This window comes from Oenanthe melanoleuca, chromosome 22 (genome assembly GCF_029582105.1).
Source record: "Oenanthe melanoleuca isolate GR-GAL-2019-014 chromosome 22, OMel1.0, whole genome shotgun sequence".
Classification (NCBI taxonomy): Eukaryota; Metazoa; Chordata; class Aves; order Passeriformes; family Muscicapidae; genus Oenanthe; species Oenanthe melanoleuca.
The window spans coordinates 2,555,608-2,582,218 of record NC_079355.1 but is presented as its reverse complement, the minus strand read 5'-3'; the positions used below and the strand labels follow the sequence as shown (position 1 = coordinate 2,582,218).

Sequence of the window (26,611 nt, the reverse complement as noted above, 5' to 3'; positions counted from 1 at the left end):
TCACCCAAATCCTCCCCAGCTCTGACCTCAGAACTGGGGGTTTGATGTGGCTGAGGGTTAATTTCTGCTGCAGCCTCAATTGGAATTCAATTATTTATCCTGCTTCTGCTCGGGGCAGAAAAAAACTGGCTCCCCATCAATGAAACAAGAGAGAAAATGAGAAGGAAAACATGGATTTGGTGATAAAAAACAAAATAAAAAACTTTCTGAAGTAACTCCACCTTCCAGTGAGAGCTGAGCTTGCTTCCTGACATTTGCAAATCCTGATATTTGCTGGAGCATCCCCCAGTTCCCCACTTGGGTAAAACCAGCACTCCAGTTGCTACTTGCCTGCCTTTCATGCTCTGCTCTGGTTTTCATTTGCTGCCAAGAATTTGTTCCACCTGGGCTGGAAAAACATTGGCACAGCTCAGGCTTATCTGAAAATCAGAATCTGACAGTAAAATCAGGGTCTGGGCTGTCAGCTCCACTCCTGAGCACTGAACTGGCAGCCAGGATTCAGCAGGCTCTGGAAAAGATCCATGAAAAGTTCATTTCTCTCCATGAAAACTTTATTTCTTTAATGATCTCAGCAGGTCTCTCCTGTCCCTTACAGCACATGAAGCTGTTTCTCCTTTTTTTGGGGGTTGTGCTGCAGAAATCAACGTGCAGGGCAAGTAAAATAGAGAAGGAAAGGAAAGGAAAGGAAAGGAAAGGAAAGGAAAGGAAAGGAAAGGAAAGGAAAGGAAAGGAAAGGAAAGGAAAGGAAAGGAAAGGAAAGGAAAGGAAAGGAAAGGAAAGGAAAGGAAAGGAAAGGAAAGGAAAGGAAAGGAGGAAGAAAGAAAGAAAGAGAGAAAGAGAAAAAGAGAGAGAGAAAGAGAAAGAAAAAGAGAGAAAGAGAAAGAAATAGAGAGAGAAAGAAAGAAAGAAAGAAAGAAAGAAAGAAAGAAAGAAAGAAAGAAAGAAAGAAAGAAAGAAAGAAACAGCTGGTTTTGTCCAACTGAGGAAAAACTTTTTAAGTGATTCTGTGTGTTTTCATTCCAAGCACTGAATTCTTTACAAGATTTAACACTTTGTGGGTTGTTCCATCAGCCTGCAGGGGTGGTGGGTGTTGGATGGAAGGGGATGCAGAGTGATCCAAAAATCCCCATCCTCTGCTTCTCTTGTTGCCACACACTGAAAAAAAAAAAAAAAAAAAGACAACATCCCAATCCTAGCAGGGAATATTTCGAAATCCAGGTGGTCCCAAATCAGACCTAGAAACTCATGGTTAAATTTACTCCCATCCCAGTGACACTGTGAAGGCCTCAAAGCCCTTTCAATATCAAATTTCCATTTATAGAGCCTGGCTGAATCTCAGATTTGCCAAACACATCCATAATTTCCCTGCACACTCTGGGATGAGCAGAGGGGACCTGGCAGGGTCTGTGCCCCCTGTGAGCCCCCTGGCACCACCCAGCCTTCAACCAGAGCACCTGGAGCTTTTAACAAGGATTTCCTGTGCCAGAACAACCTCTGAGCCTGGCTGGCTGAGCTGAGTTGTTGATTTTTATATAAATAACAAATGAGTTCAGCAGCTCCAGCTTGCAAATCTTGTTTCTTTTCCTTCTGTCCCTCCCTGCCATGCTCTGTCTGAGCCTCAGGTGCTGCAGCAGCACCTTGAGCCAAGTCCAGGGAGCATCTTGGGACCTGCAGCCCTTGGGACAAGACCCAAAGGTGGTTTCAGGGCAGGGTTTGGCTGGGTGTGAGTGTGTGTGACAAAGCCAGCTCTGTGCTGGGAGGTGACAGACCAGCAGCACTGTGACAAAAACCAGGGACTGGCTGAGTGACACTGAATGTCCTGGGTGCAGCTTTCTGCTTTGATTTGGATTTATTTGTCAGAGCAAATTGCTGGTAATTAATTCTTATTTATGCTGCTCTGCCCCTTCCAGGCAGCAGCGAAGAGGAAGGAAAACTGAACTTACTGGAAACACAGGTGAGAGAGGAGGGAGCATGGAAATCTCCTCCTGAGCACCTGAGCCAGGCTGGAATCAGAGATCCAAAGAGCTGAGCAGTAACTCTGCCCTGGTGCCTCTGTAAAATAATCACAAATGGGATGATGTCTCCAGACCTTCACACTTTAATGCAATTAAAGTGGTCAGATGTTAAAATTGTTCTCTTTATGAGACAGAGGTGTCCTGTCCATGGCAGGGGCTGGAAGGAGAGAAGATTCACTCCAGCCCCACTTTTCCAGGATTCCCTGGGCACCAAGAGACCAAACCCACTCGGGACAGCCCTGGAGGGATGGGGAGAACGCGGATCCCCCAGCCTGGCCCTAGGGCTGGGTGAACAAAGTGATTTAACAGCTCTGAGCATCGCCACACACCCAGCCAGGACCCAGCTGTGCCCAGCTCCAGGTGTTGAACCCACAGCCCAGCTCAGCCTCACCCAGAGCAGTCTCCAGAACATCGAGTCTCCTCGAGTGCAGCCCCGTGACCATTCCCAGATGCCTGGAGTGCTTTCCGAGGAACCTCCTTGTTTTCTTAGCTATTAATGAGTTACTTTGAACAGCCAGCAGCCCCGGAGCAACCCGAGCTGCTGGAGGGGGCTGGGATGAGATGAAGGTCCCTTCCAATCCGAACCATTCTGGGATTCTGGGAGGGACCCGCTGGGATCACTGAGCAAGCCCCTGGCCGTGCACAGACACCCCAAAATCCCATCCCTGGAGCAGTGTCCAATCTCTCCTGGAGCTCTGGCAGATTTGGGGATGTGCCCATTGCCTGGGGAGCCTGGGCAGTGCCCAGCACCCTCTGGGGGAAGGACTTTTCCCTAAAATCCAACCTTTCCCCAAAAATCCAAACTGTCCCTGATCCCCAAACCTTTCCCTGATCCCAGCCTGTCCCTGACCCCCAAACCTTTCCCTGATCCCAAACCTTTCCCTGATCCCAAACCTTTCCCTGATCCCAACCTGTCCCTGATCCCCAAAACTGTGCCTGATCCCCAAAATTTTGCCTGATCCCCAAAACTGTCCCTGATCCCCAAAACTGTCCCCAATCCCCAAACCTGTCCCCGATCCCAAACTTGTCCCTGATCCCAACCTTTCCCTGATCCCCAGCTTTTCCCCAAAATCCAACCTGTCCCTGATCCCAAACCTTTCCCTGATCCCAACCTGTCCCTGATCCCCAAACCTGTCCCTGATCCCAACCTGTCCCTGATCCCCAAAACTGTGCCTGATCCCCAAAATTTTGCCTTATCCCCAAACTGTCCCTGATCCCCAAACCTGTCCCCGATCCCAAACCTGTCCCTGATCCCCAAACTGTCCCCGATCCCAAACCTTTCCCTGATCCCCAACCTTTCCCTGATCCCCAAACCTGTCCCTGCTCCCCAACCTGTCCCCGATCCCAAACCTGTCCCCGATCCCCAAACCTTTTCCCGATCCCCACCCTGTCCCCGATCCCCACACCTGTCCCCGATCCCAAACCTGTCCCCGATCCCCAAACCTTTCCCCGATCCCCAACCTGTCCCCGATCCCCAACCCTGTCCCCGATCCCCAAACTGTCCCCGATCCCCAAACCTGTCCCCGATCCCCACCCTGTCCCCGATCCCAAACCTGTCCCCGATCCCCACCCTGTCCCCGATCCCAAACCTTTCCCCGATCCCCACCCTGTCCCCGATCCCCTCAGGCGGGCAGGGACCCCTCATTCCCAGCCACACCGGGGCCATTTCTGCGCGCTCACACCCGAACCTTCGAGCGCAATAACGGAACCAGGACCCGGCTCCGTCCCGGTGCCGGGCGGGGCCGTGCGGGGCAGGTGCTGCCGGCGGGGCGGGGAGGGCAGAGCCGCCTCCTTCTCCTCTTCCTCCTCCTTCTCCTCTTCCTCCTCCTTCTCCTCTTCCTCCTCCTTCTTTCTCTTCTTCCTCCTCCTCCTCCTCCTCCCCCCGCTCGGCGCGCCGGGGGAGGCTGCCGAAAGTTGGGCGTGTGCCGGGCAGTGCTGGCAGCGAGTTGGGGACGGAGTTTGGGATTGATTTTGGGAGCGGAGCATGGCTGAGCAGCCCGGGCTGCCCGGCCCGCGGGGCCGCCGCGGGGCTGCGGCGGGCGAGGGGCGGCGCTGAGCGACCCCCGGGACCCCCGGGACCCCCGAGCCGCCGGCATGGCCCGCTGGATCCCCACCAAGCGCGAGAAGTACGGGGTCGGTGAGTGAGTGCCGGGACCTGTGCGCCCTGCCCGTCCTTTCCAGAATTTCCCTCTTTCCCTTCTCTCCTCCTCCATCCCATCCCTTTCCCTTCCATCCCTTCCCTTCCCGGAGTTTTCCCCCCAGAGCTCGGGCGGTTTCGCCCCTGGTACCCCCCGGTACCCCTGAGCATCCTTTTAGGGTTCCTGTCCCCGGTGTCCCTTTAGGGTTTCTATCCCCGGTATCCCTTTAGGGTTTCTATCCCCAGTGTCCCTTTAGGGTTCCTGTCCCCGTATCCCTTTAGGGTTCCTATCCCCGGTGTCCCTTTAGGGTTCCTGTCCCCGTATCCCTTTAGGGTTCCTATCCCCGGTGTCCCTTTAGGGTTCCTGTCCCCGTATCCCTTTAGGGTTCCTATCCCCGGTGTCCCTTTAGGGTTCCTGTCCCCAGTTTCCCTTTAGGGTTTCTGTCCCCGGTATCCCTTTAGGGTTTCTATCCCCGGTGTCCCTTTAGGGTTTCTGTCCCCGGTGTCCCTTTAGGGTTTCTGTCCCCGGTGTCCCTTTAGGGTTTCTGTCCCCCGTATCCCTTTAGGGTTTCTATCCCCGGTATCCCTTTAGGGTTTCTATCCCCGGTGTCCCTTTAGGGTTTCTATCCCCGGTGTCCCTTTAGGGTTTCTGTCCCCGGTGTCCCTTTAGGGTTTCTGTCCCCGGTGTCCCTTTAGGGTTCCTGTCCCCGGTGTACCTTTAGGGTTTCTATCCCCGGTGTCCCTTTAGGGTTCCTGTCCCCGGTATCCCTTTAAGGTTTCTATCCCTGTATCCCTTCAGGGTTCCTGCCCCGTTCCCCGTTCAGCGCTGACTTTTATCATTTTGCCTCTCCGGCATGTTTTACACTGAAAAAAAAATCTCTAACACAGCAGAAAAAAAATAATTTACTGGTGTGTCTGGAGGGAGGTGTGGTTGGAAAAGGATGAGGGGGAGGTGACATCTCTGCCAGGGGCTGGAAATCCTGATTTAGGGTGAGGAATGAGGAAAGCTTGACTGGAAGTGTCCCAGCCAGGTTGGAGCAGCCTGGGACGGTGGGAGGTGTCCCTGCCATGTCCGAAGTGAAACTGGGTGAGATTTAAGCTCCTTCCAGCCCAAACCTTCGGTGATTCTGTGTCTGACACCCCTCCCCTGCTCTGTTTAAAAGGATTTTCCCGAGTGCTGGCTCGCTGCTCTCTGACAGGAACAGAGCCCTGCGGTGTTGCTGATAAAATTCCGCTTTGCTTGAGGGTTTTGCACCCGCAGTTTGGAGGTTGGCGGTGAGAACCGGGCAGGGAACAGCTGGCAGGAAGCCACTGATGACACAGAGAGCTTTCGATAATTTATTTTACTGCCAGCGATCCTCTGTGCCACTGGCGCTCAGCAGCGCGTTTCTCCACGTGTGAAAAATTTACTAATTCTGTTCTTGCAAAGTGCTCATGGCCCCGGCTCCCACTGTTTGGAGGTGACAAACCTCACCCTGCTTGATTTCCACAGCGAATCCCGCTCCGGCTCAGCGTGGCTTTGCAGGGTGCCCTCAGCTCCGAGCTGTTTCATTTTCCACCACTCAGCCTTATCTGGTTTCTCCAGGTAACAGGGTGTGGAGCGCTGCCACCATGAACTTTGTTTCTTGCTGTTTATCCATGGAAGCGTGCGCAGGGCATCCTGTAATTCCCAAACTTCGCTGGGTAAGCAGATAACCCGCGCTGGAGTTTTCTGAGCACACCTTTGAGCCCGGCTCAGCGTGGCCTTGGGCTGCAGATGAATCACGGGCACTCCTGGCTTCCCTTTCCTTTATCACCTTCCGGGGTGAGTTTTGTGTGCTGGCCTCAGCCAGCTGCTCCTTGTGACAGCTCCTCTCACACAAGAGGCTGTGAGTAAGCAGGGTGGAGGGAAAAAATGCCTCTTCCTGCGTGTTTCCACTCAAAAAGTGTCTGCTGAGACACCCTGTGACTCCTGGGTGATCAGCTGGGTGAAAAAGCTGATTTTTTAATTATTTTTTTTTTAATTTTTTTTTCCCCAAGTGTCCTACTGCAGCTCTGGGGTTTAGTTTGCAGCCAGGGTTGATAAGGTTGATCCAAAGGCAGTGGCAGAATTACTCAGGCAGTGTTTGACTCACCTGCACTGTAGTTTTGTCAGTTTGGTGTTTGCAGCCTTGCTGGGTTTATCTGCTCAAGGGCCCAGCTCTCACTGGTCTGGGGTTATTTTGGAGGGGCTGAGAGGGAGGTTTGACATTTTGGGCTGGGACTTTACCAGAGGTGAAGTGGCTGCAAGGAAGGGAATGCTCTGGTTTGTGTGGGCTTGTGGCAAGTGAAGTGCCAAGACACAACTTGTGTTCAGGAAGAAAAGAAAAAAGACTGAGAGGGGATCTCAGCAATCCATAAAAACATCTCCAGAGGGTGCCAGGAGGGTGCCAGACCCTTCCCAGGATGGCCAGAAAATAAAACACAACTTCCATGAGGAAGAATTTTTTCCTTGGAGGTGGCAGAGCCCTGCCCCAGCTCCAGGGAGGGGCTGGAATCTCCTTCTCTGGTGACATCCCAAACCCGCCTGGATGAGCTCCAGGGGTCCCTCCATCCCTAAATATTCTGGGATTCTGCAAAACAACACCCAGACTGCAGTGTGATTCAGTGTCACCTGTCTGATTTCTGCCCTGGGTTATTTTCACTCATCTGTGGATTGTGCTTGCTGGGTTTTGGTTCTCTCCTGAGCTGGTTAAAGCTCCACAGGTGACAAAGGTTTGGAGAGGCAGCAGCAGGGAGGGCAAAACTGGGAGTTAAGGTGTTTTTTGGGAAAAGCAGCTTCTCCCTGGCACTGAATTCCCAACCAAGTGACAGGTGGGGTTTGGGGGGGACAGAAACGTCTCCCCCTGAGCCACAGGTCTGGCACTGAAAGAGCATCTTCGTGGGAAGCTGGTCAGTTTTTGGGCCACACTCAACAAAATAACCTTTTCTGCTCGTGTGCTTCTCAAAAAAAAAAAGGATTTGTCACTCACAGAAATCCTTTCACAAAGATTCTGCCCAGTAAAAAAAAAACTCTGCTTTGAGAGAAATAACATCTGGATGAATTCCCAAGATTTTAAACTTTCCTTATCTATTTGTCCTAAAGTAATTAACTTAGATCACAAGGAGCCAGTAATGTAATTCCTTTCATTTTCTGCTGGATTTGCACTTTACCTCAAGTGAAACACCTGGCTTGTAAAATCAGCTCTATCTCTGCTCATCTGCTGTTCCTCACTTTTTGTCACTGGAGTGAGATCCTGAATCAATCTGTAATAAATCCATTCTGAACAACCCCCCAGGTGCCTTTTGCTGGGGCCAGGCTGGTTTTGGTGATGGATTGGCCACAGCAGGTTCTTGGGGCACCCCAACAGGATGTGAAGTGTTTGTTCATCCTCCTGCAGCCTGAGCTGAAAATGCTCCAACTGCTCAAATCTGAGCGTCCAGAGTCAGGAATTATTAACTAGGTTTGGCTGGAGGAGCTGTGAGGTGTGAAAAGCAGAATAATTTGTGTTTTGGTGGAGGTGCTGGCCTGCACTGGGAGCACTGGGGGAATCCCAGTGCCCTGGGGGAGCAGCTGGAGCTGAGCCAGGGGGTTTGGGGTTGGATTTTGGGAATTTTGGGAATGGGCAGGAGGCTGCCAGAGCTCCAGGGCAGTTTGGGCAGAGCTCCAGGAATGCTCAGGGTGGGATTTGGGACCTTTGGATCAGGGATTCTCTCCATCCATGATTCCTTGGCTCTCATTTTTGGGGCAGTCCCACAGAGTTTGTCTGGTGGGACTGGGAGATTATCCTGGAATTGCCCCTGCCAGCCTTGGTGGCCTCTCACAGCTGGGGCTGCTTGATTTAAAAATGAGCAAGAAAAAATAAAAAATCTTTCCTTTGTCAGATCCCACAGGGATCTGGGCTGCACTCAGGCTCAGCATTTCCCAAAACAATTCCTGGATGAGCAGGACCTGGGTGAGTGATGGAGCAGGGAGGAGCTGCAGGAGCAGGTTTGGATTTTGGTGGCTCCTGTGATCTCCTGGAACAGAGACTGGATAGAATTAGGGAATAAAATTATTAGGGAATAAAATTATTAGGGAATAAAATTAGGGAATAAAATTAGGGAATAAAATTGCAGAATAAAAGGAAAGGAAAGGAAATATTTCCCCAAGTGTTTTGGGACTTCAGTTTGTGACTGAACTGTCCCACAGTTCATATTTTGAACAATTAAATTCCTTTCTGGAGGTTCTAGAGAGGTTTCCAGAGCTGCTGGGCTAAAAATTTTCTGATGGCAACACCAACAAAATTCCCAGTGGGGAAAAAACAAAACCTTGGCATTAACAGCAAAGAATTAAATCTTCCAATTTCTGATTTAGGTTCTCAGATTTATTGCTGTGTCTGCAGTTGGTTTGATGTGAAATTTGGCACTGCTGCTTCTTATTCCAAAGTTCTTTCTATTTTTTTTTTAAAATCCATATCAGGGCCTGTCCTCTTATTTTTGGGGATTTCTGCTCCATTCTTTAAGTGTGAAATTAATCCTGTGGACTTCAAAGGCATCTCACTGCCAGGAGCAAGACCTGTAAATATTCCTTATTTTGCTCTTCCTTTGAAAGGAAATATTCCCCCAAGTGTTTTGTGATTCAGTTTGTGACTGAACTGTCCCTCAGTTCATATTTTGAATAATTAAATCCATTTCTGGAGGTTCTAGAGAGGTTTCCAGAGCTGCTGGGTGCTTCTGGAGCTGATGAAATGTGGATTAATTGTTCTGATCTCATAGAATTCACATCAACTCTGGATTATTCTGGTGGTTCTTCCTCTGGCACAGCTGCAAATGGGAAAACTTAAATATATTGTTCAAGAAAGAGTGATTATATTAATGTATGATATTATCATAATGTGTAATAATTATTATTATTCAGCTGTTAAAAAATGCTCACCCCTCCTACCTGCAAACTTTTAGTGAAAATCTGAATTTTTTTGCTTTTCAACTTGCATTTCACTTGCCTGGTTGGACATTTCTCTCAACTTTTAAAGGAAAAAAAAATAAAAAAAATCCTATTTCTGCCAGGACATTTAACTGAAACCCACTGCAAACCTGTGCTAATAAAACCTAAAAATCCAAATTTAAACAGCTTTTTTTGGGGCTGGCAGGCCTTCACAAAGTGATGATGTTGCAAACTTTTAGTTGGAGGAGTTGTTAAAATGATAAAAAAAAAAAATCTTTTTGGGGCAGTTCAGGCTGTTCTTCCCAGGGAGGGGGAAGTATTATTTAAATAATTAATTTAGAATAATTCTGAATTAATGTCTGGCAGTGCTGTGGGGAGGGTTCTCTGCTCCCTGGCAGAATTTTTGGGAGGTTTTGGTGCCATCCAGGTGCTCCTCATCCTGAGACAACAATTCCTGCTCTTGGGGGAAAAAAAAAAAAAAAAAGAAAAAAAAGGTGCTTTTTTTTTTTTTTTTGCTTTTTTAGCTTTTTTTGCTTTATTTCAGCTTTTTTAGCACCTGATTCTTGCAGCATTTCCATCCTCCACAGGAATTTCAACTGCAGAGAGATGGATTTTGATGGAAAGGAATAAAGTAGGAAAAGTTTCAGTGGTTAATTCTTCATTTCCTGGATTCTCAGGCAGTTTATTTAAAACTTATTGCAAATTTTGGAGCAGTTTGTTCTTCATTCTTGTTGGCAGCAAAGGATCAATTTTCTTGTTGGGATTTTTGCTTTTAGTATAAGATCCCCTCCATCCCCAGCCAAGATTTCCTGCTCCTCATTTTAATCCTGTTCCTTCATTTCTTGTAACCTGGGATAGGTGGAAAATTTGGAATTTTTTTGGAAAATTTGCATTTTTCTGGGGAAGAGGAGCTGTGAGTGTAGCAATGAGGAACAAAATGGAAATTCAGGAAAAATTTTCCATAAAAACTCCCTGGGAAGTGAATCCCAAATTTCCCCAAATGAGTTTTCCCTCAGATTGTGGGAGAGCTGCTCCATCTCCTGAAGGAGAGTATTGGAGCTTGTCACAAATCCCCAGCTCTGATTTGGGATTTATTTTATTTTATTTTATTTTATTTTATTTTATTTTATTTTAATTTTTATTTTATTTTATTTTATTTTTTGTTTATTTTGTTTTATTTATTTTATTTTATTTTTTGTGTTATTTTATTTTATTTTATTTTATTTTATTTTATTTTATTTTATTTTATTTTATTTTATTTTATTTTATTTTATTTTATTTTATTTTATTTTATTTTATTTTATTTTATTTTATTTTATTTTATTTTATTTTAATTTTTTGGCAGTTGATAAAGGGGGGTCACTCAGCTCCAGCCTGGTTTTGGTGTTAGTTGTGTTGATGGTTGTGATTTTGGGGTGATTTAGGTGAGATTTTGGGGTGGGTGTTGGGATATTTGGGTGAGATTTTGGGTGAAATTTTGGGTGGGTTTTTGGTGAGATTTTGGGTGGGATTTGGGATGATTTAGGTGAGATTTTTGGGATATTTGGGTGAGATTTTGGGGTGATTTGGATGAAATTTTGGGGTGGATTTTTGGTGAGATTTTGGGGTGGGATTTGGGATTATTTGGGTGAGATTTTGGGGTGATTGGGGATGTTTGGGATGATTTGGGTGAGATTTTGGGGTGATTTGTGTGAAATTTCAGGGTGGATTTTCGGTGAGATTTTGGGTGGGATTTGGGGGAAATTTAGGGTGGGATTTGGGATATTTGGGTGAGATTTTGGGATGATTTGGGTGAAATTTTGGGGTGGATTCTTAGTGAGATTTTGGGATGAGATTTTGGGGTGATTTGGGTGAAATTTCAGGGTGGATTTTTGGTGAGATTTTGGGTGGGATTTGGGAAATTTTGGGGTGGATTTTGGGATATTTGGGTGAGATTTTGGGGTGGAATTTGGGATTATTTGGGTGAGATTCTAGAATGATTTTTGGGATAAATTTTGGGGTGATTTAGACGAGATTTTAGGTGAGATTTAGGTAAGATTTTGGATGAATTTAGGGTGATTTTGGGGTGATTTGGGTGAAATTTTGGGGTGGATTTTTGGTGAGATTTCAGCTGGGATTTGGGATAATTAAAGTGACATTTTGGGGCAGACTGTGGGTTGAAATTTGAGCTCAGGAACCTTTCTGGCCCCTGAATTGGAACCATTTTACTCCAAAATTTCACTCCTTATCCCCCTGGAATGTGCAGAACTCATTTTGGGAGCACTCCTGGGCATTCCCCACTTTTCCCACTCCCGTTTGATCTTTTGCCCAGTGAGAACTGGGACAATAATTTCAAGCCAGTGGCAAATTCAATTAATTCTTTAATTAACTCTTTCAAGTTGGAAACGAGCTGAGCTGTCCAATTTGTGGAGTGGTGGGGTCTTGCTGTTACAAATTTAATTTGAAAAGTTTTTTGGTTTTTTTTTTGTGCTTAAGGTGTATCCAAGCACAAATTGCACTTTTAGCTCAGAGGGAAAAAGGTAATTACAGAAAAACTTGGTAAAATCCAGTTGTGGGGGTGGTGTAAACAAACTCTGCATTTTCACAGGATGTAAAAATTCAAATAAAATCAAGGGTTGTTTCTGTGGGATTTGGTTTCAGAGCTCTGCAGGGGTGTGCAGGTGTTAAATCAGAATTAATGCCACAGGGCTGTGGGGTGCAAACCCCTCCTTGGGGGGTTTGGGATATTTGGGTGAGATTTTGGGGTGGGATTTGGCATTATTTGGGTCAGATTTTGGGGTGGGATTTGGCATTATTTGGGTGAGATTCTAGAATGATTTTTGGGATGGATTTTAGGATGATTTAGGTGAGATTTGGGGGTGAACTTTGGGATATTTGGGATGATTTGGGTAAGATTGAATTGAGATTTTGGGGTGGGATTTGGGATTATTTGGGTCAGATTTTGGGGTGGGATTTGGGATGATTTGGGTGAGATTCTAGAATGATTTTTGGGATGGATTTTAGGGTGATTTGGGTGAGATTTTGAGGTGGATTTTTGTGAGAGTTTGGGGTGATTTGGGTGAAATGTTGAGGTGGATTTTTGGTGAGATTTTGGGTGGGATTTGGGATGATTTAGGTGACATTTTGGGGCAGACTGTGGGTTTATTTGGGTGAGATTTTGGGGTGGGATTTGGGATTATTTGGGATGATTTGGGTGAGATTTGGGGGGTGGGATTTGGGATGATTTAGGTGAGATTCTGGAATGATTTTTGGAATGGATTTTGGGGTGATTTAGGTGAGATTTTGGATGGATTTTAGGGTGATTTTGGGATGATTTAGGTGAGATTTTGGCATGGATTTTGGGATATTTGGGATGATTTGGGCGAGATTTTGGGTGAGATTTTGGGGTGGGATTTGGGATTATTTGGGTGAGATTCTAGAACGATTTTTGGAATGGATTTTGGGATATTTGGGATATTTGGGTAAGATTCTGGAATGATTTTTGGGATGGATTTCGGGATGATTTAGGTAAGATTTAGGTGAGATTTTAGGGTGGGATTTGGGATTATTTGGGTGAGATTCTGGAATGATTTTTGGGATAAATTTTAGGGTGATTTAGGTGAGATTTTAGATGAGATTTAGGTAAGATTTTGGGTGGATTCTAGGGTGATTTTGGGGTGATTTGGATGAGATTTTGAGGTGGATTTTTGGAGAAATTTTGGGGTTGATTTGGGATGATTTAGGTGACATTTTGGGGCAGACTGTGGGTTGATTTAGGTGAGATTTTGGAGTGGGTTTTGGGATACTTGGGATGATTTGGGGTGGGATTTGGGATGATTTGGGTGAGATTCTGAAATTATTTTTGGGATAAATTTTAGGGTGATTTAAATGAGATTTAGGTAAGATTTTGGATTTTAGGGTGATTTTGGGGTGATTTGAATGAGATTTTGGGGTGGATTTTGGGATATTTGGGATGATTTGGGTGAGATTCTAGAATGATTTTTGGGATAAATTTTAGGGTGATTTAGGTGAGATTTAGTTAAGATTTTGGGGTTGATTTGGGATGATTTAGGTGACATTTTGGGGCAGACTGTGGGTTGATTTAGGTGAGATTTTGGGGTGGATTTTGGGGTGATTTGGGTAAGATTTAGGTGAGATTTTGGGGTGGGATTTAGGATTATTTGGGTGAGATTTAGGTGAGATTTTGAGGGTGGATTTTAGGGTGATATGGGTGTAATTTTGGGGCAGATTTTGGGTGAGATTTTTGGGCTATTTAGGTGAGATTTTGGGGTGATTTGGGTAAGATTTTGAGTGGGATTTTGGACAAGGCAATTTTGGGATTACCTCAGTAAGATCTTTGAGGCAGATTTTGGGATGATTTAGGTGAAATTCTGGGGAGATTTTGGGTGGGATTTTGGGATAATTTCAGCTAAGATTTCATGGTGGGATTTCAGGATGATTCATCTGAGATTCCAGGGTTGATTTTGGGCAGTTTTGGGGTTCCCTGAGCAGCTTCTTGGGTCCCAAATCTGAGCCCAGAGCTTTGGCCACCAGCTGGGCAACCTCAGGGGGTGAAAAAAAAAAAAAATCAAATCCCAGCCTAGATCTGCTTGGGTGCTGTAAATTGAGGAGCACTGATTTATTTCTCTTTTATTTTCTCTCTGGCTCACAGCACTGCCTCTCACTCCAGACAGGAGCTGAGACAGCTCATGTAGATTAATCCCTTATCTGAGCTCAAAACCCCCAAGGGCATTTCAGAGTGAAAATAAGAAAAAGGAAATGGAGAGGCCAGTGAGGAAAATGACACAGCAGAAGGTTTGTGTGAGTGTTCCTCGGGTGGAAAATAAAGCAGAGTGTCTGTCAGGATCAGGGCATGGGGGCAGCTCAATTTTGGCTCCTTCCACCCCGAGCACACTCAGATAAAACAGTTTGTGCTGAAATCAGTGCTGGTGCCCAAATCTGGGTGTTCTGTGAGCAGTTCAGATGCACTCTGAGAACTGAATATTCTTTATTTTGACACAGATACTGTGATATAAACACTTTGCAACAAATATTTGAGGGTGAGGTGACTGGTGGGGGTTCTGGCCATGAAAATGTGGATGTTATTTTTTTTTTTTTTTTTTTTTTTTACATTACAACCAGTGTATCTTGGCTGTCCTGAGTTTGCCAGGTTTGGATCTGAGAAGCTCTAATTAAAATCCAGGGGCTGATTGGCTGCCCCAGAGCTCTGCTGGGGGAGTTTGGGGGTGTTGGAACCATCAGAGCTGTGGGATCATCCCTGTGAGTCCTTGTGTGACCCCAGAGATCCCATTCCCAGGGGCTGGGCCATGGGGATGTTTGTCCTGAAGCAATCCAGGCTTTAGGAGATTAAACCAAGCCCAGGGTCTGATCCAGCCCTGGTGGGGAGTGAGACAGGATCAGCCCAGAGATGATCAGGGCATGGCTGAAACCCTCCCCTGCTCCCAGACCAGAGAACAGAATCTGCAAAAACTCTGATTGTTTTCTGTCCCACTCCAAGATAATCCATCATTCAGAGGAAAGCAGGGAAATCTTTCAGACTTTGATCATTTGTGCATCAATTCCTTGTCCCTGGGGGTGAGCAGGGGATACCCTCAGTTGGGTTTAATCCTGGAATAATTCATTTGGGTTTAATCCTGGAGTAATCTGGGAGTGTTGGAGGGCTGTGGCTCTTCCTGCTTTTTTTTTGAGTGTAAAACCAACAGTTACAGCATCCAGATCAGAAGGGTCACATCCCATCCTGCAGAGGCAGGTGATGTCATTTCTCAGTTGATTTAATGCTCATTTTCGAGATAAAACAATTTAAAAATGGTGAGTGTGTTCATTGTGTGAGGTCAGCCTGCACCAAGGTCCTGGAAGTCCTGAAACCACAGAATTCCAGGGAGTTTGGGGTTGGAAGGGACCTTAAGATGCTGGTTAATGAGGGCTGTTAATGAAGCATTTCCAGCTGCATAATCCCCTTCACATCTGGGCTCCTGACACCCCAAATGCCCAGCACTCACTCAGAGCTCTTGGAACTGACCTGAATGGCAGCAGCCACCACCCAGGAGTGGGAATTCCTCATAGCAGTGACTAAAAGTCTGTATTTCCCACTTTTGAACCATTCATTTTATTTTTTATTTTTTTTTAAACAGAAGTAGCCTGACATCTAAATCCTAATTATGCCCTTCTCAGTTTGTCAGACATAAATTCCTGGGAAGTTACCAGAATGTTTTTTGCTCCAAACATAAAAAAAAAGACTTTGTTCCTCTGAAGAATCAACTCCTTGGGCAGTTCCTTGTTTTTTAAATCAAGGCACTGTTTTTTTGGCTGGATCTTGGCCCTGGGACCATCCCAGCCCTGCAGAAAGGCCAGTCAGATCAGCCTGGCCCTGTGCAGTGGGGCTGGAATGAGCTGGAGCTGCAGAGCCCTCAATGGGATCTTTGTTCCCCCAGAGGGAGGGCAGGAGCTGCCTTTGGATGGGGTGGTTGTGTTTTTGTGGTGGGTGGGGTTCAGAGCCAGCTCCAGAGATAATGGATCTGTTTTCCAGGCCTGTAATCCACATTTCCACACTCATGGAGGGGAAGATTCCGTTTCCTTCTGATCTGGTTGGTGTGTGGCAGCTCTCTTTTCATTTAGAGGTGTTTCAGCTCAGCTTGGCCTTCAGGGCAGTCTTGGGAAGGAGTTGGTGAACAGAAATTTGGGATCATGGGATGGTTGGGTTGGGAAGGACTCTAAAGCTCATCCATCCCACCCTGCCATGGCAGGGATTCCTTCCCCTGTCCCACATGCTCCAGCCTGGCCTTGGACACTTCAGGGATCCAGGGGCAGCCAGAAATTCTCAAGGAATTCCAGACACCCTCCCAGGGAGGATCTCCTTCCCAATATCCCATCTGAATTTCCTCTCTGTGGCTTTGGAGCCGTTCCCCCTGAAAATGCCACATCTGTCCCTGGCTCTGCTGAGCCCCACTCAGGCTCCTTCAGCTGCTCACAAGCTGAGCCTTCTCCTGCACCAAGTGGAGTTTTGGGGGTTTTAAAGTGAATTTTGGGATTTTTTTTTTTAATTTGCAGTAGAATTTTAATTCTTGTTTTGTGCCCTCTGCCTGGCACTGAGGCCGTGCTGTGTGGGTGTCACTGGGGGTGTCCCATGGCTCAGAATTAGGGTTGGGATTAACTAAGCCTGACCTGGGCTGTGTCCTGGGCAGTGCCAGAGCCAGAGCTGCTCCCTGAGCCCAGGCTGGGCCAGGTTTTTTGGGTTTTTTTGTTTGTGGGGTGAAATTGGAGCAGAGCATCCCCTGGGGTTGTGCAATGTCAGGGTTCCTCTGAGGCATCACCTCTGCCCTGCAGCAGGAGAATTGCTGCTTATCTTCCCCTTCCCTGCCATAAAATCAACTGCTGGTGGAATTACCTGCTGCCCTTTCCAATCCTGATGGATTCCACAGGCTGGGGGCACTGGGAAAACAAATTCCTCACCTTTTCACCAGCACTGAGCCAAGCACGCTGCCTGGAAGAAATGATCATTAAACAAACCCAGGCTCGTGTTTTCCACCTCTGCCTCTTCATTTGGATTACATTTCCTCAATTTCAACGCTGCTTTTCATCTGGGGGTGATAAAAGGAGCAGGACCAACACTCTGAAGTGAATTTCAAAGGACAAAATCCCAGCTGAAGTTTAGCTCGGAGCAAAATGACTTAACTTCAGATACTGCTGCAAATTTGAATACAAAAGTCTCTGTATTATTTTTCCTCCTCCCTTTCTTGCTGCTCTGTCAGGGTTGAAGTGGAGGGGGTTTTATTTTTTATTTTTCCATGTTTGTGATGTGAAGCTTCCCTTTTTCCTTTCAAGTTGGTGAGAGGTCACAAATCCCTGCAGAGGGGATGGGCTGGGGACAGCAGCAGGAAACATCACTTGGGAAAATATGCCAGCAATTTGTCTTTGATAATCTTGTACATAACCACGGGGGAGGAGGTTTCAGACAGTGACCCTCTGTTCTGGCTGAGTTCAGTCTGGCAAGGCGAGGAGTGATAAAATTGATTTTTTTTTTTTTTTTTGTTTTTTTTTTTTGTTTTTTTTTTAGTTGGTTGGTTTGGTTTTTTTTTAGATGTATTTTTTTGATGTGGGAGTTCCTCCAGGTTGTAAATGTGTTGGGATGTGAAACCTGCCTGGTGGAGCAGGGAAGGGGAGTGCAGGGTTTGGTTCTGTCTTGTGGCTGCTGTGATCTTTAGAGAGGGGAAGGGAACAGGCTGAGTCCTCCCTGCTGCTCTTTGGGCTGAATTAACTCTGTGTTCCCAGCAGAAAGGCTGAGCTGTGCCCACCCACTTTTTTTTATGGGAAAAAATGCAGCCTGGTGTTTGTATAATGAGTGATTGTCCCAGAAAAACCCGGGGAATTGTGAGTGGGAATCCCTGGGTGTGACAGGGACCTGCAGGGAATTTGGGGATGCTCTGGGGCTGGGAATGTTCAGCTGGAGAAGGGAAGGGTCCAGGGAGAGCTCAGAGCCCCTTCCAGGCCCAAAGGGCTCCAGGAGAGCTGGGGAGGAACAAGGGGTGGAGGGACAGCACACAGGGAATGGCTTCCCATGGAAAAGGGGAGATTTGGGGAGGGAATTCCTGGCTGGGATGGAATTCCCAGAGGAGCTGTGGCTGCCCCTGGATCCCTGGGAGTGCCCAAGGAGAAGTTGGAGCACCTGGGGCAGTGGGAGGTGTCCCTGGGATGGGATTGAAGCTCCATTCCCACCCAAACCATCCCAGGTTAAACCATGGGAGGCAAAGCTGTGATGGAGATTTGGGATCAGGGAGGGACAGGATGGGGGGAATGGTTTGAAATAAAAGGGGGCAGGGTTAGGTGGGATATGGGGAAGAAATCCTTCTCTGGGATGGAATTCCCAGAGCAGCTGTGGCTGCCCTGAATCCCTGGGAATGTCCAAGGCCAGTTTGGAGCACCCTGGGTTAGTGGGAGGTGTGGGACCAAATAAATTTTGGGATCCCCTCCAACCCAAATCAATCCAGGACTCCATGTGTTGGTTTGGATGGGATTTTGGGAAGGAATTCCTGGCTGGGATGGAATTCCCAGAGGAGCTGGATCCCTGGGAGTGTCCAAAACCAGTTTGGAGCACCCAGGGACAGTGGGAGGTGTCCCCATGGCAGGGGTGGCACTGATGGGATTTAAATCCCAACCCAAACCTTTCCACTCTTCCCATTCAGCTTTGACCATGAACATTATCCAGGTTTTTCTGTTAGAATGTGAATTGAATTTTTACTCCTTGGGAATTTTTAATTCTGGGCTCTTTGAGGTGTCTGAGCTGCACACCCAGCTCACCAGCCAGCTTTAAAATCCTGATTTTTACAGGAATGTGTAAAATCCCTGTAAATTTTACAGGAGGGTGCAGAAGCAGCTCTTAGGAGCAGAATTGCAGTAAAATTCCTGTGGAAATGATGGATTCAGTGTCTGTGGCATGAAGTGGAAGTTGGTGGGAACAGAGGCTGCCCTGCAGCACAGGAAGGTGTCCCTGCTTGGGATCAGGGATCCTGCAGGGGTTCACATCCCCAGCCTGCTCCTGCTGGATATTTATAGCCACAAAATTGTCAGGAAAGCTCAGACTGGAGAGAGAATTTCCTGTGGTGAAACCTCCAGGCTGTGCTGGAGCCAGGCCAGGAGCCAGAGCACCTCATCCCAACTGGAATGGGAGGCATTTTGTGGGAATTTCCTGGCAGAAGAGCTCTGATTTATTTATTTATTTATTTCATTCCCAGTCCATTTTATTTATTTATTCCATTTCCACAAACCTTGGTAAGTCCCAAGAGTTCTTCTATGTAATTATTTGGGTGATATTTTTTTTGCTTTTTTAAAAAAACAAATGTGGTTATTCCTCAGTGAATTTGCACAGGGATATGTAAATATGTGAATTTTGTGCTTGGGAAAGTTTCATTGTTGCATTTAGGATGTGATCTGTTCTTAAATCATTCAAATAAATATATTCAGAGTTTTTCAAATAAATCAGGAGGTCTGGGTTTGGTTTGCCCTGACTTTGCTGATCAATCTTTGAACCACAGCAAAGCATTTCGCTGATTTTATTATTTTTTACTCAGTTTAAAAGCAAATTTGGTTTAAATTTCCTCACCTGGTCCTGGGGAGGGCTCTGCTTTGCCCAGTGAAGTCCCAGGGAAAAGAACTCCAGGATTGTGGCTCGTGCACTTAATCCTATTCCCCCTGGAAATCCCATAATTATCCATCTTAACTTTGTCTTTGGGAGGGATTAAACTTGCCCAGAATCCCAAGTTTTGATGCTAAAATTGGTTCTTGGCTGGGCAGAGCCTTTAGCAGCAGATAAGTGTGTAATGGTTTTGAAAGCAAAACCAGTAAGAGATTCCAAGTCAGAAATACAATTTAATAGGAGAAAAAAGAGAAAAATAAAATACATGCAGTAGTACAAACGGAAAAAAAACAAACCACTGCCAGAGTCAGAATAGAACCTGACACCTGCTAGGCAGGGTGGTGGCAGCAGTGCAGATGAAGTGGCTTTGTTGAAGCAGTGATCCTGTAGAAAGCTCTGGTGCCTCTTGTCCTCTGGAATCCAGTGGAAAAGGCTGCTCTGGTGTTCCAAATCTTAGATTTTAAATTAGCAATACAATATTACACAGAACAATCCCAAACCCTGCCAGAGTCAGAATCCAAGCTGACACCCGTCAGTCAGTCAGGGTGTTGGCACAGTCCCATTCAATGGTGGCTGCATCCTCCTGCAGGGGCAGATGTGGTTCAGCTGGAGCAGTGCTCCTGGAGAAGGTGCAGTTTCCTCTGAAGCTCCAGGGATGATGTGGAAGGCTCTGGTTTTCCTCTGGAATCCAGTGGCAAAGGCTGCTCTGCTGTTCCAAATCTCAGTTTTTATCTGGGTAGGAAATGTTTGGCTCCTCCCCTGGCTGGAGCATCTCCCAGTGGGATGATGGAATTTTATCAGTCATGCCCTGGGACTCACTGGCCATGAACAGGAGATATCTCCTGGAGGGAGGATGGGCTGTGGGAAGATAAAGATGTTTGCCCAGCTGGTTTAAAGATGGCCCATTAACAGGAGATATCTCCCATGGAGATAAAGAACAGTGCCCCAGCTGGTTTAACAGCTGGTGACAGAATCCAGATTTTGGGCACAGCTTTACATTGTAACCTAGGACAAAGTGGGATTTGGTTTGGAAATGAGCGTGGCTGAGTCTGATATGGGGATATCATTTCTGATATTTCCTGGTGCTGGAGTTACTCTGCAAGTAAAGACTAAACAATGATAATCATGGAATTGATGTGCCTGAGGTGGGGGTGACCTCTTGGGCAGGATTTTGGCAAAGTGAGAACGAGCAGTTCCTCCAGAAAGTGTCACAGGCCTGTCTGGAAGGCAAAACCCCTCCTTTGTCTGTTATAATAATATTCCTATCTTATATTAATATTAATATTTAATTATTATTTAAATAATACTTTCCATTTAATTTCTATTATCTATTAATATGTCTATATAATATTTGTAATATTTCTTCATTATAAAACTTGGAAACAGATTCTTTATATCCTTTCCTAAGACAACTTAATCACTTTATTCCTTTTCCCAAACCCTCCCTCATGGCCCTTTGGAGACTCCATTCCCAAACCTCATTCCCTCATTTTTTTTCCTCTTTTTTTCCCTTTTCTCCCCATTTTTCAGCCATCTACAACTATGAGGCCACACAGGAGGTGGAGCTGTCCCTGCAGGTGGGGGACACCGTTCACATCCTGGAGATGTACGAGGGTAGGTGCAAATCAAGATTATTTTTCAAATTTTAGATCTGTATTTTCAACTTTTGTTACACCCCAAAGCACAGATTCGGTGTGTAGTGGTTGCTTGATTTTTAAAATATTAAAAATTATTATTTTTAAAATGTTAGAAATGCAGAAATGCAGAGGGTTTCTCATCTCTGTGCTGTTCCAGGCAGTTTATCAAGGTAAGGTTTCACCAATATCTCAAGGCAGCACTAAAAGAGAAAGAAACCTTTAATTCTGGTTTTAATTTTAAACATTTAATTGCTGTATTTACCCCACACCTCTTTGGGCCAGGCCAGGCACTGTGCTCATGGGATCAACTTATCCTGGAAAATAAGAATAATCATTTAAAAATGCCCATAACTTTTAACCTGAGGTTTGTTGTTTTTTTTTTTTTAATCTGAGTGGATGCCAGAAAATGAGAGGGAAGGGCTGATTAGTTCATAATTAATGATATTTTGAGTTGTAATATCAAACTGGCATTAAATGTTCTTAAAATGCTCCAGTCATGGAGCTCCCATGCCCTTTTTAGGCTGTTCCTCCCAATCCTTCCCTTGGACATTTTTTTATAATACCTTCATATAAACCACAAAGAAAACAAAATTCTTCTTTTAAAGATTAAAATGACTCTTGAGTGTTTCAAATCTCCCTATAAAATCTATCTCTTGGACAAAGATTTCAATATTAAGGCTGGACCAGAGCCATTTAATCACTTTAAGGAATGCTCTGGTCACTGATTTTTTTTTTCTCCAAAACTTAAAGGTAAAATATAAATCAAATTATTTTCACAAGCAGCATCGATTTGAAGGGAAATTCTGTGCCTGGGAACTGGGAGCTGCTTCTTCAGCAATTTGTTCTTGATTCCTTTTCCATCCTCTGGACCTGGGAGCAGCTCCCAGTCCTGGCAGATTCTGTCGTGTTTTGGGGAGAGAGGGGAAAAAGGGAAATATCCCAGTGGAAATCGCTGATTTGTGACCTGGTTCTGCACAAAGACACAGGGAAGAGGGAGGAAAACTCCTTGGGGAAAAGAAGGCATTTGTGCTTCCCAAAATTTGGGGGGTGTTTCTTCTTTCTCCCTATTTTTAATTTTTTTATCATTGTTCACTATTTCTAATTCCTATTTATTGTAATGAGCTCAACAGGAATAAATGCATAAATGGCTTTTTTTTTTTTTTTTTTTTTTTTGGCCTGAAATTTCCCAGTTTGGAGTTTTGTCAGGAGAAAATTGCCTGTGAATAGTTTGGGAAGGACGTTTTGGATGTTTTCATGTGTGAAGGGATTGTTCTCGTGAGCTGAGCCGTCAGTGGGGAACACAAATCCGTGGCTGAGGCACCTCAGAATTCCTGCAGGGCAACAAAAATCCCTCAAAAATCCCTTTTCCCAGAAGGAGCAGCCAAAAATCCAGGCCAGACAGTTGTGAGGGTGCAGGAGGAGATGGTGACTCTGCTGTGGGTCTGATTTCCCAGAAATTCACCTCAAACCCTCCCAGTTCTGATATTCTGCCTGCCTGGTGTCTTCGCAAATCTCTTTTTTTTTTTTCTTTTTTTTGGGGATTTCAGCTCACAGAGTGTTCCCAGCTCTCTGTGGGTCTGGTTTTGAGGATAAATGTTCTCACAAGAGTTTTTTTTTTTTTTCCTGCTCCTTTTCATGCTAATGCAGCCCAGCTGATAAAAACGGGTTTTGTTCTCTAATCACTGCTCTTATCTGGACACACAAGCCTCAACTTAGGAAAAGTTTCCATGGAACCAGGGCGGGGGCTCTGGGGGAGGAAGGGCTGGAGATGCCCTGTGGAGTCGTTTTTGGGGCTGGGAGATTCCCCATGAAGTCATTTTTTGTAGGGTTGGGACATGCCCTGGGGAGTAATTTTTTTGAGCTGGAAATGCCCTGTGTATTATTTTTTGGGGCTGGGAGATTGCCCATTAAGTCTTTTTTTGGGAGCTGGAGTGATTTTTTTGAGCTGGAGATGCTCTGTGGAGTCATTTTTGGGGCTGGGAGACCAATTTTTGGGGTTGGGGACCACGGAGACCATGAAGTCATTTTCTGAGCTGGGAGATTCCCCATGAAGTCGTTTTTTGGGGTTGGGACATGGCCTCTGAAGTAATTTTTTTGAGCTGAAGATGCTCTGTGGAACAGAGATGGAGACACTTCCAGGGGTGGAGACACTTCCAGGGGTGGAGACACTTCCAGGGGTGGAGACACTTCCAGGGGTGGAAACACTTCCAGAGGTGAAAACACTTCCAGAGGTGGAGACACTTCACTTCCAGGGTTGGAGACACTTCCAGGGGTGGAGACATTTCCAGGGATGGAAACACTTCCAGAGGTGAAAACACTTCCAGAGGTGGAGACAATTACTTCCAGGGGTGGAGACGCTTCCAGGGGTGGAGACACTTCCAGGGATGGAGACGCTTCCAGAGGTGGAAACGCTTCCAGGGATGGAGACACTTCCAGAGGTGGAGACACTTCCAGAGGTGGAAACGCTTCCAGGGATGGAGACACTTCCAGTCAGGAGACACGTCCAGGGATGGAGACGCTTCCAGGGATGGAGACGCTTCCAGGGATGGAGACGCTTCCGGGATGGAAACAATTCCAGGGATGGAGACACTTCCAGAGATGGAAACGCTTCTGAGGTGGAGACACTTCCAGGGATGGAGACACTTCCAGAGGTGGAAACACTTCCACTCAGGAGACGCTTCCAGGGATGGAGACGCTTCCAGGGATGGAGACACTTCCAGGGATGGAGACACTTCCAGGGATGGAGACACTTCCAGGGATGGAGACACTTCCAGGGATGGAGACACTTCCAGGGATGGAGACACTTCCAGGGATGGAGACACTCCAGGGATGGAGACACTCCAGGGATGGAGACGCTTCCAGAGATGCTCCTCTGTGCCAGTAACAATCAGTGCAGGACCCCTGCGAGCTCTCAGATCTCTCCCCGTGGATCCCTTTCCCGTTTAACCAAGCCCAGGGCTCTCAGTTCAGGCCCCACACTGCACAGAAAGGTTTTATTTCCCCTCCTCTCTGCCTGCAGAAGGACACGAGCTCTCTGTGCAGGATTCCTCCCTCCCCTGATAAGAAGAGCAGTGCCTGCTCCTCCTGCCCAGGAAAAAAAGGGAAAATTGCTGCCTCCAGGATTTTGGAGCCTGTCCTCGAGCAGGGAGCTGGGGGGACACTTTGCTGCTGAGGGAAAACTCTCCTAATCTGCAGGATTTATCCATTATTATTGTTAATTGCAGCGTTTCAGGGGAAAAGCCAAGCTGTGGGTGGAAGGAATGTGTGCACTGTGACCCCTGGCAGGTTCTGCTGCTGCTGAAAGGAATTTACCTTGAATTTGTTGTGGTTTGAGTCACCCCTGAGGAGGGTGAAGCAATGCCCTGGGTGCTGTGGGATGGGCAGGGCCCCTCAGAGGAGGAGCAGGGACCTTGTGCTCCCACATGTGACTGGCCTTGCATCACCAGGGAGAGCTTCATCATCCCTGGACTATTAGGAAAAAATATTTCTTTTCCATACTGCATAAAATCCACTTAATGAGGGGTAAAATTGAGGACTTGATCCATTAAAAAAACACAAAGCCAGCAAAATAACAACTCCAAATTTTCAGGCATTTCTTTGCAACTCTCCTTATTTTTTGGTTTCGCTCAGATTTCAGTCTGAGTGTTGGAGCAGCTGAAATTTCCCATGTCATCATCAACTGCAAAACCTTCCTCCATTTTCAGCCCATCTCAAGCATCTCTCATTCCTCTGAAGATTCAAGCAGATTTTGGAGTTGTTTTTTTTTAAAGAAAAAAAATGTTGTAATTAATCAACCCCTGCCCAAAGATTGATGTTGCTGTTCAAGTGATGGATAAATGTCATTGAAAATGGGAGCAGAATTCCCACAGAAGTTGCACGAGGTGCCTGCAGAAACATCTTTGCACAATCAGGCCCAAAATGTTTTTATGCAATGATTGCAAAATATTTGACAGGAATGGGGGGAAGGCCCAGGGGCCTCTGCAAAAGGAGGAAGTTGTGCTAGTGAGTGTCAGATGGGATCCAAATCCCTCCTGGTAAATTCAGCTCTGTCTCCCACCCTGAGGAATTTGTGCTTTCCCCTTCAATTAATGACAGCTTAGATTAAAATAGAACTTAAATCTTCTCATCCTTAATCCAGGACCTCATCCATGGCTCCATGAGCAATGGGTAATCTTGTTTTCCTCCCGTGGAAAGAAATGGAATTTCTTCTTTCCTCTGAATTTATTACTGGAGTATTGGAGTTTTTGAGTTTTTGGAGTTTTCTCCCTGTTGCTGGAGAAAGGCCCGAAACTGCATTTCAGAAAATAAATAAATGGAAATACAAACACATGCACATAAAAATCCTCAATAAAACACAAATTAAACCATTCTAAGCTCTAATTTATGGCTGAGGAGTGTCACATCCATGGTTCTTTATGGAACCTTCTTTGATAAATACAAGAATACGGGGGGAACCAACAATAAAACCACCGAAAAAAAATTTAAAAACAAACCCAAAGAAACAATTCTCCCCTCCTCTCTTCTTTGCCTGATTATTCCCTTAAACCCCTTTGGCTTCTTGATGCTGCCACTGAGCTTGACTTAATCTCCTTGGATGGGTTTAATATCCCTCCCAACCCAACCCAACCCATTCCATGGAAATCCTGGTTAAACCCCAGGTGCCCAAGAGAAGATAAAAGTTCTCTCAGAGATGTTTGATCATTGTTTCTATCTTAAAATTTTCCAATCAAAGGCAAGATTGATAAACAGGATTGTTTACAAACAGAAGTGTCTTCCCAGGAGTGGATCCCAAATGGGAAGATCAATAAATTGCTGTTGTGGAAAGGTGGTGGGGATTGCAATTTGGATTTGTTATAAATAAATAATAATTAATAATTAAACAATGGAATATTAATGTGTGTGTTTGCTTTGGCAGGCTGGTACCGAGGATACACGCTCCGAAATAAATGCAAGAAGGTACAACCTCAATTTTTGGGTTATTCCCATTTGAATTTCACACCTTGCCAGCCCCCATCTGGTGCTGAAAATTCCTGAATTTTTTTGTCTGAACATCAAGCAGGACTCCTGAGCACTCCAGAAATCAGTGACCTTGAGCTGAAAATTCAGAGAATTGTGTTGGGTATTCCTCCACTGAGGAATGCAGTTGGAAATCCAAAATTTCCTGTTCCCATCTCCATATATGTTTATTGTTTAATTGTGATGCTCTGGGATCTGTGCACATCCAGCATTAATTCTATTTAATGGCAATATCAAAATATTCCAGACATGACACATCCCTGGCTCTCAGCCAAGCTGCCTGGACATCTGGGTTCCCCCAGGAATGGGAACATCCCCACATCTGGTTTTGGGGTTAAAGAAGAGAGAAAAGGGAGCAGGAAAGGATCCCAGCAGTTCCAGAAGGTTTCTCTGTACCAACAAAAATTTGGGAATTTCTGGTGGTGGGAGCACGGGGTGGCCTGACAGAGGATTCCAGCAATATCTCATGGCAATGACTGATAATTTTCAGGAATTTTCAGCATTTCCTGCAGGAAGATGAGGGTGATCAGAGTAAAACAAGGAATCAGCTTCTCTGAACCTGCTGCTCCTCCCTGTCCTTTTTTCCTGGGATATTTCTTACTCCTTTCCCCGCTTTTTTATTAAATATCTTCTTGTCCCCTCCTATTCCACAGTAGGATTGATTTATTTCATTTCTCTCTTTATTTTCAGGGCATTTTCCCAGAAACTTACATCCATTTAAAAGAGGCCATTGTGAAGGACCGGGGGTAGGTT

The 26,611-nt window shown here is 45.9% G+C and overlaps 1 protein-coding gene and 1 long non-coding RNA gene across 2 annotated transcripts in view; one reads left to right on the top strand and one right to left on the bottom strand.

Moving 5' to 3' along the window:
* Window positions 1-536: 536 nt before the first annotated feature.
* Window positions 537-2,499, bottom strand: LOC130262021 (uncharacterized). The gene is made up of 3 exons (XR_008842052.1): window positions 2,407-2,499; window positions 1,944-2,052; window positions 537-1,155 (listed from the first exon to the last, which is right to left on the bottom strand). It is a non-coding gene; the product is annotated as an uncharacterized LOC130262021 (long non-coding RNA).
* A 1,384-nt stretch (window positions 2,500-3,883) lies between these two features.
* Window positions 3,884-26,611, top strand: part of DOCK5 (dedicator of cytokinesis 5) — an 86,130-nt gene continuing 63,402 nt past the window's right edge. Inside the window, exons 1-4 of the mRNA XM_056508723.1 lie at window positions 3,884-4,152; window positions 20,736-20,819; window positions 25,758-25,798; window positions 26,549-26,604. Coding sequence (XP_056364698.1) covers window positions 4,110-4,152; window positions 20,736-20,819; window positions 25,758-25,798; window positions 26,549-26,604 — 224 coding nt within the window. The 5' untranslated portion in view covers window positions 3,884-4,109. The remainder of the gene's footprint in view (window positions 4,153-20,735; window positions 20,820-25,757; window positions 25,799-26,548; window positions 26,605-26,611) is intronic.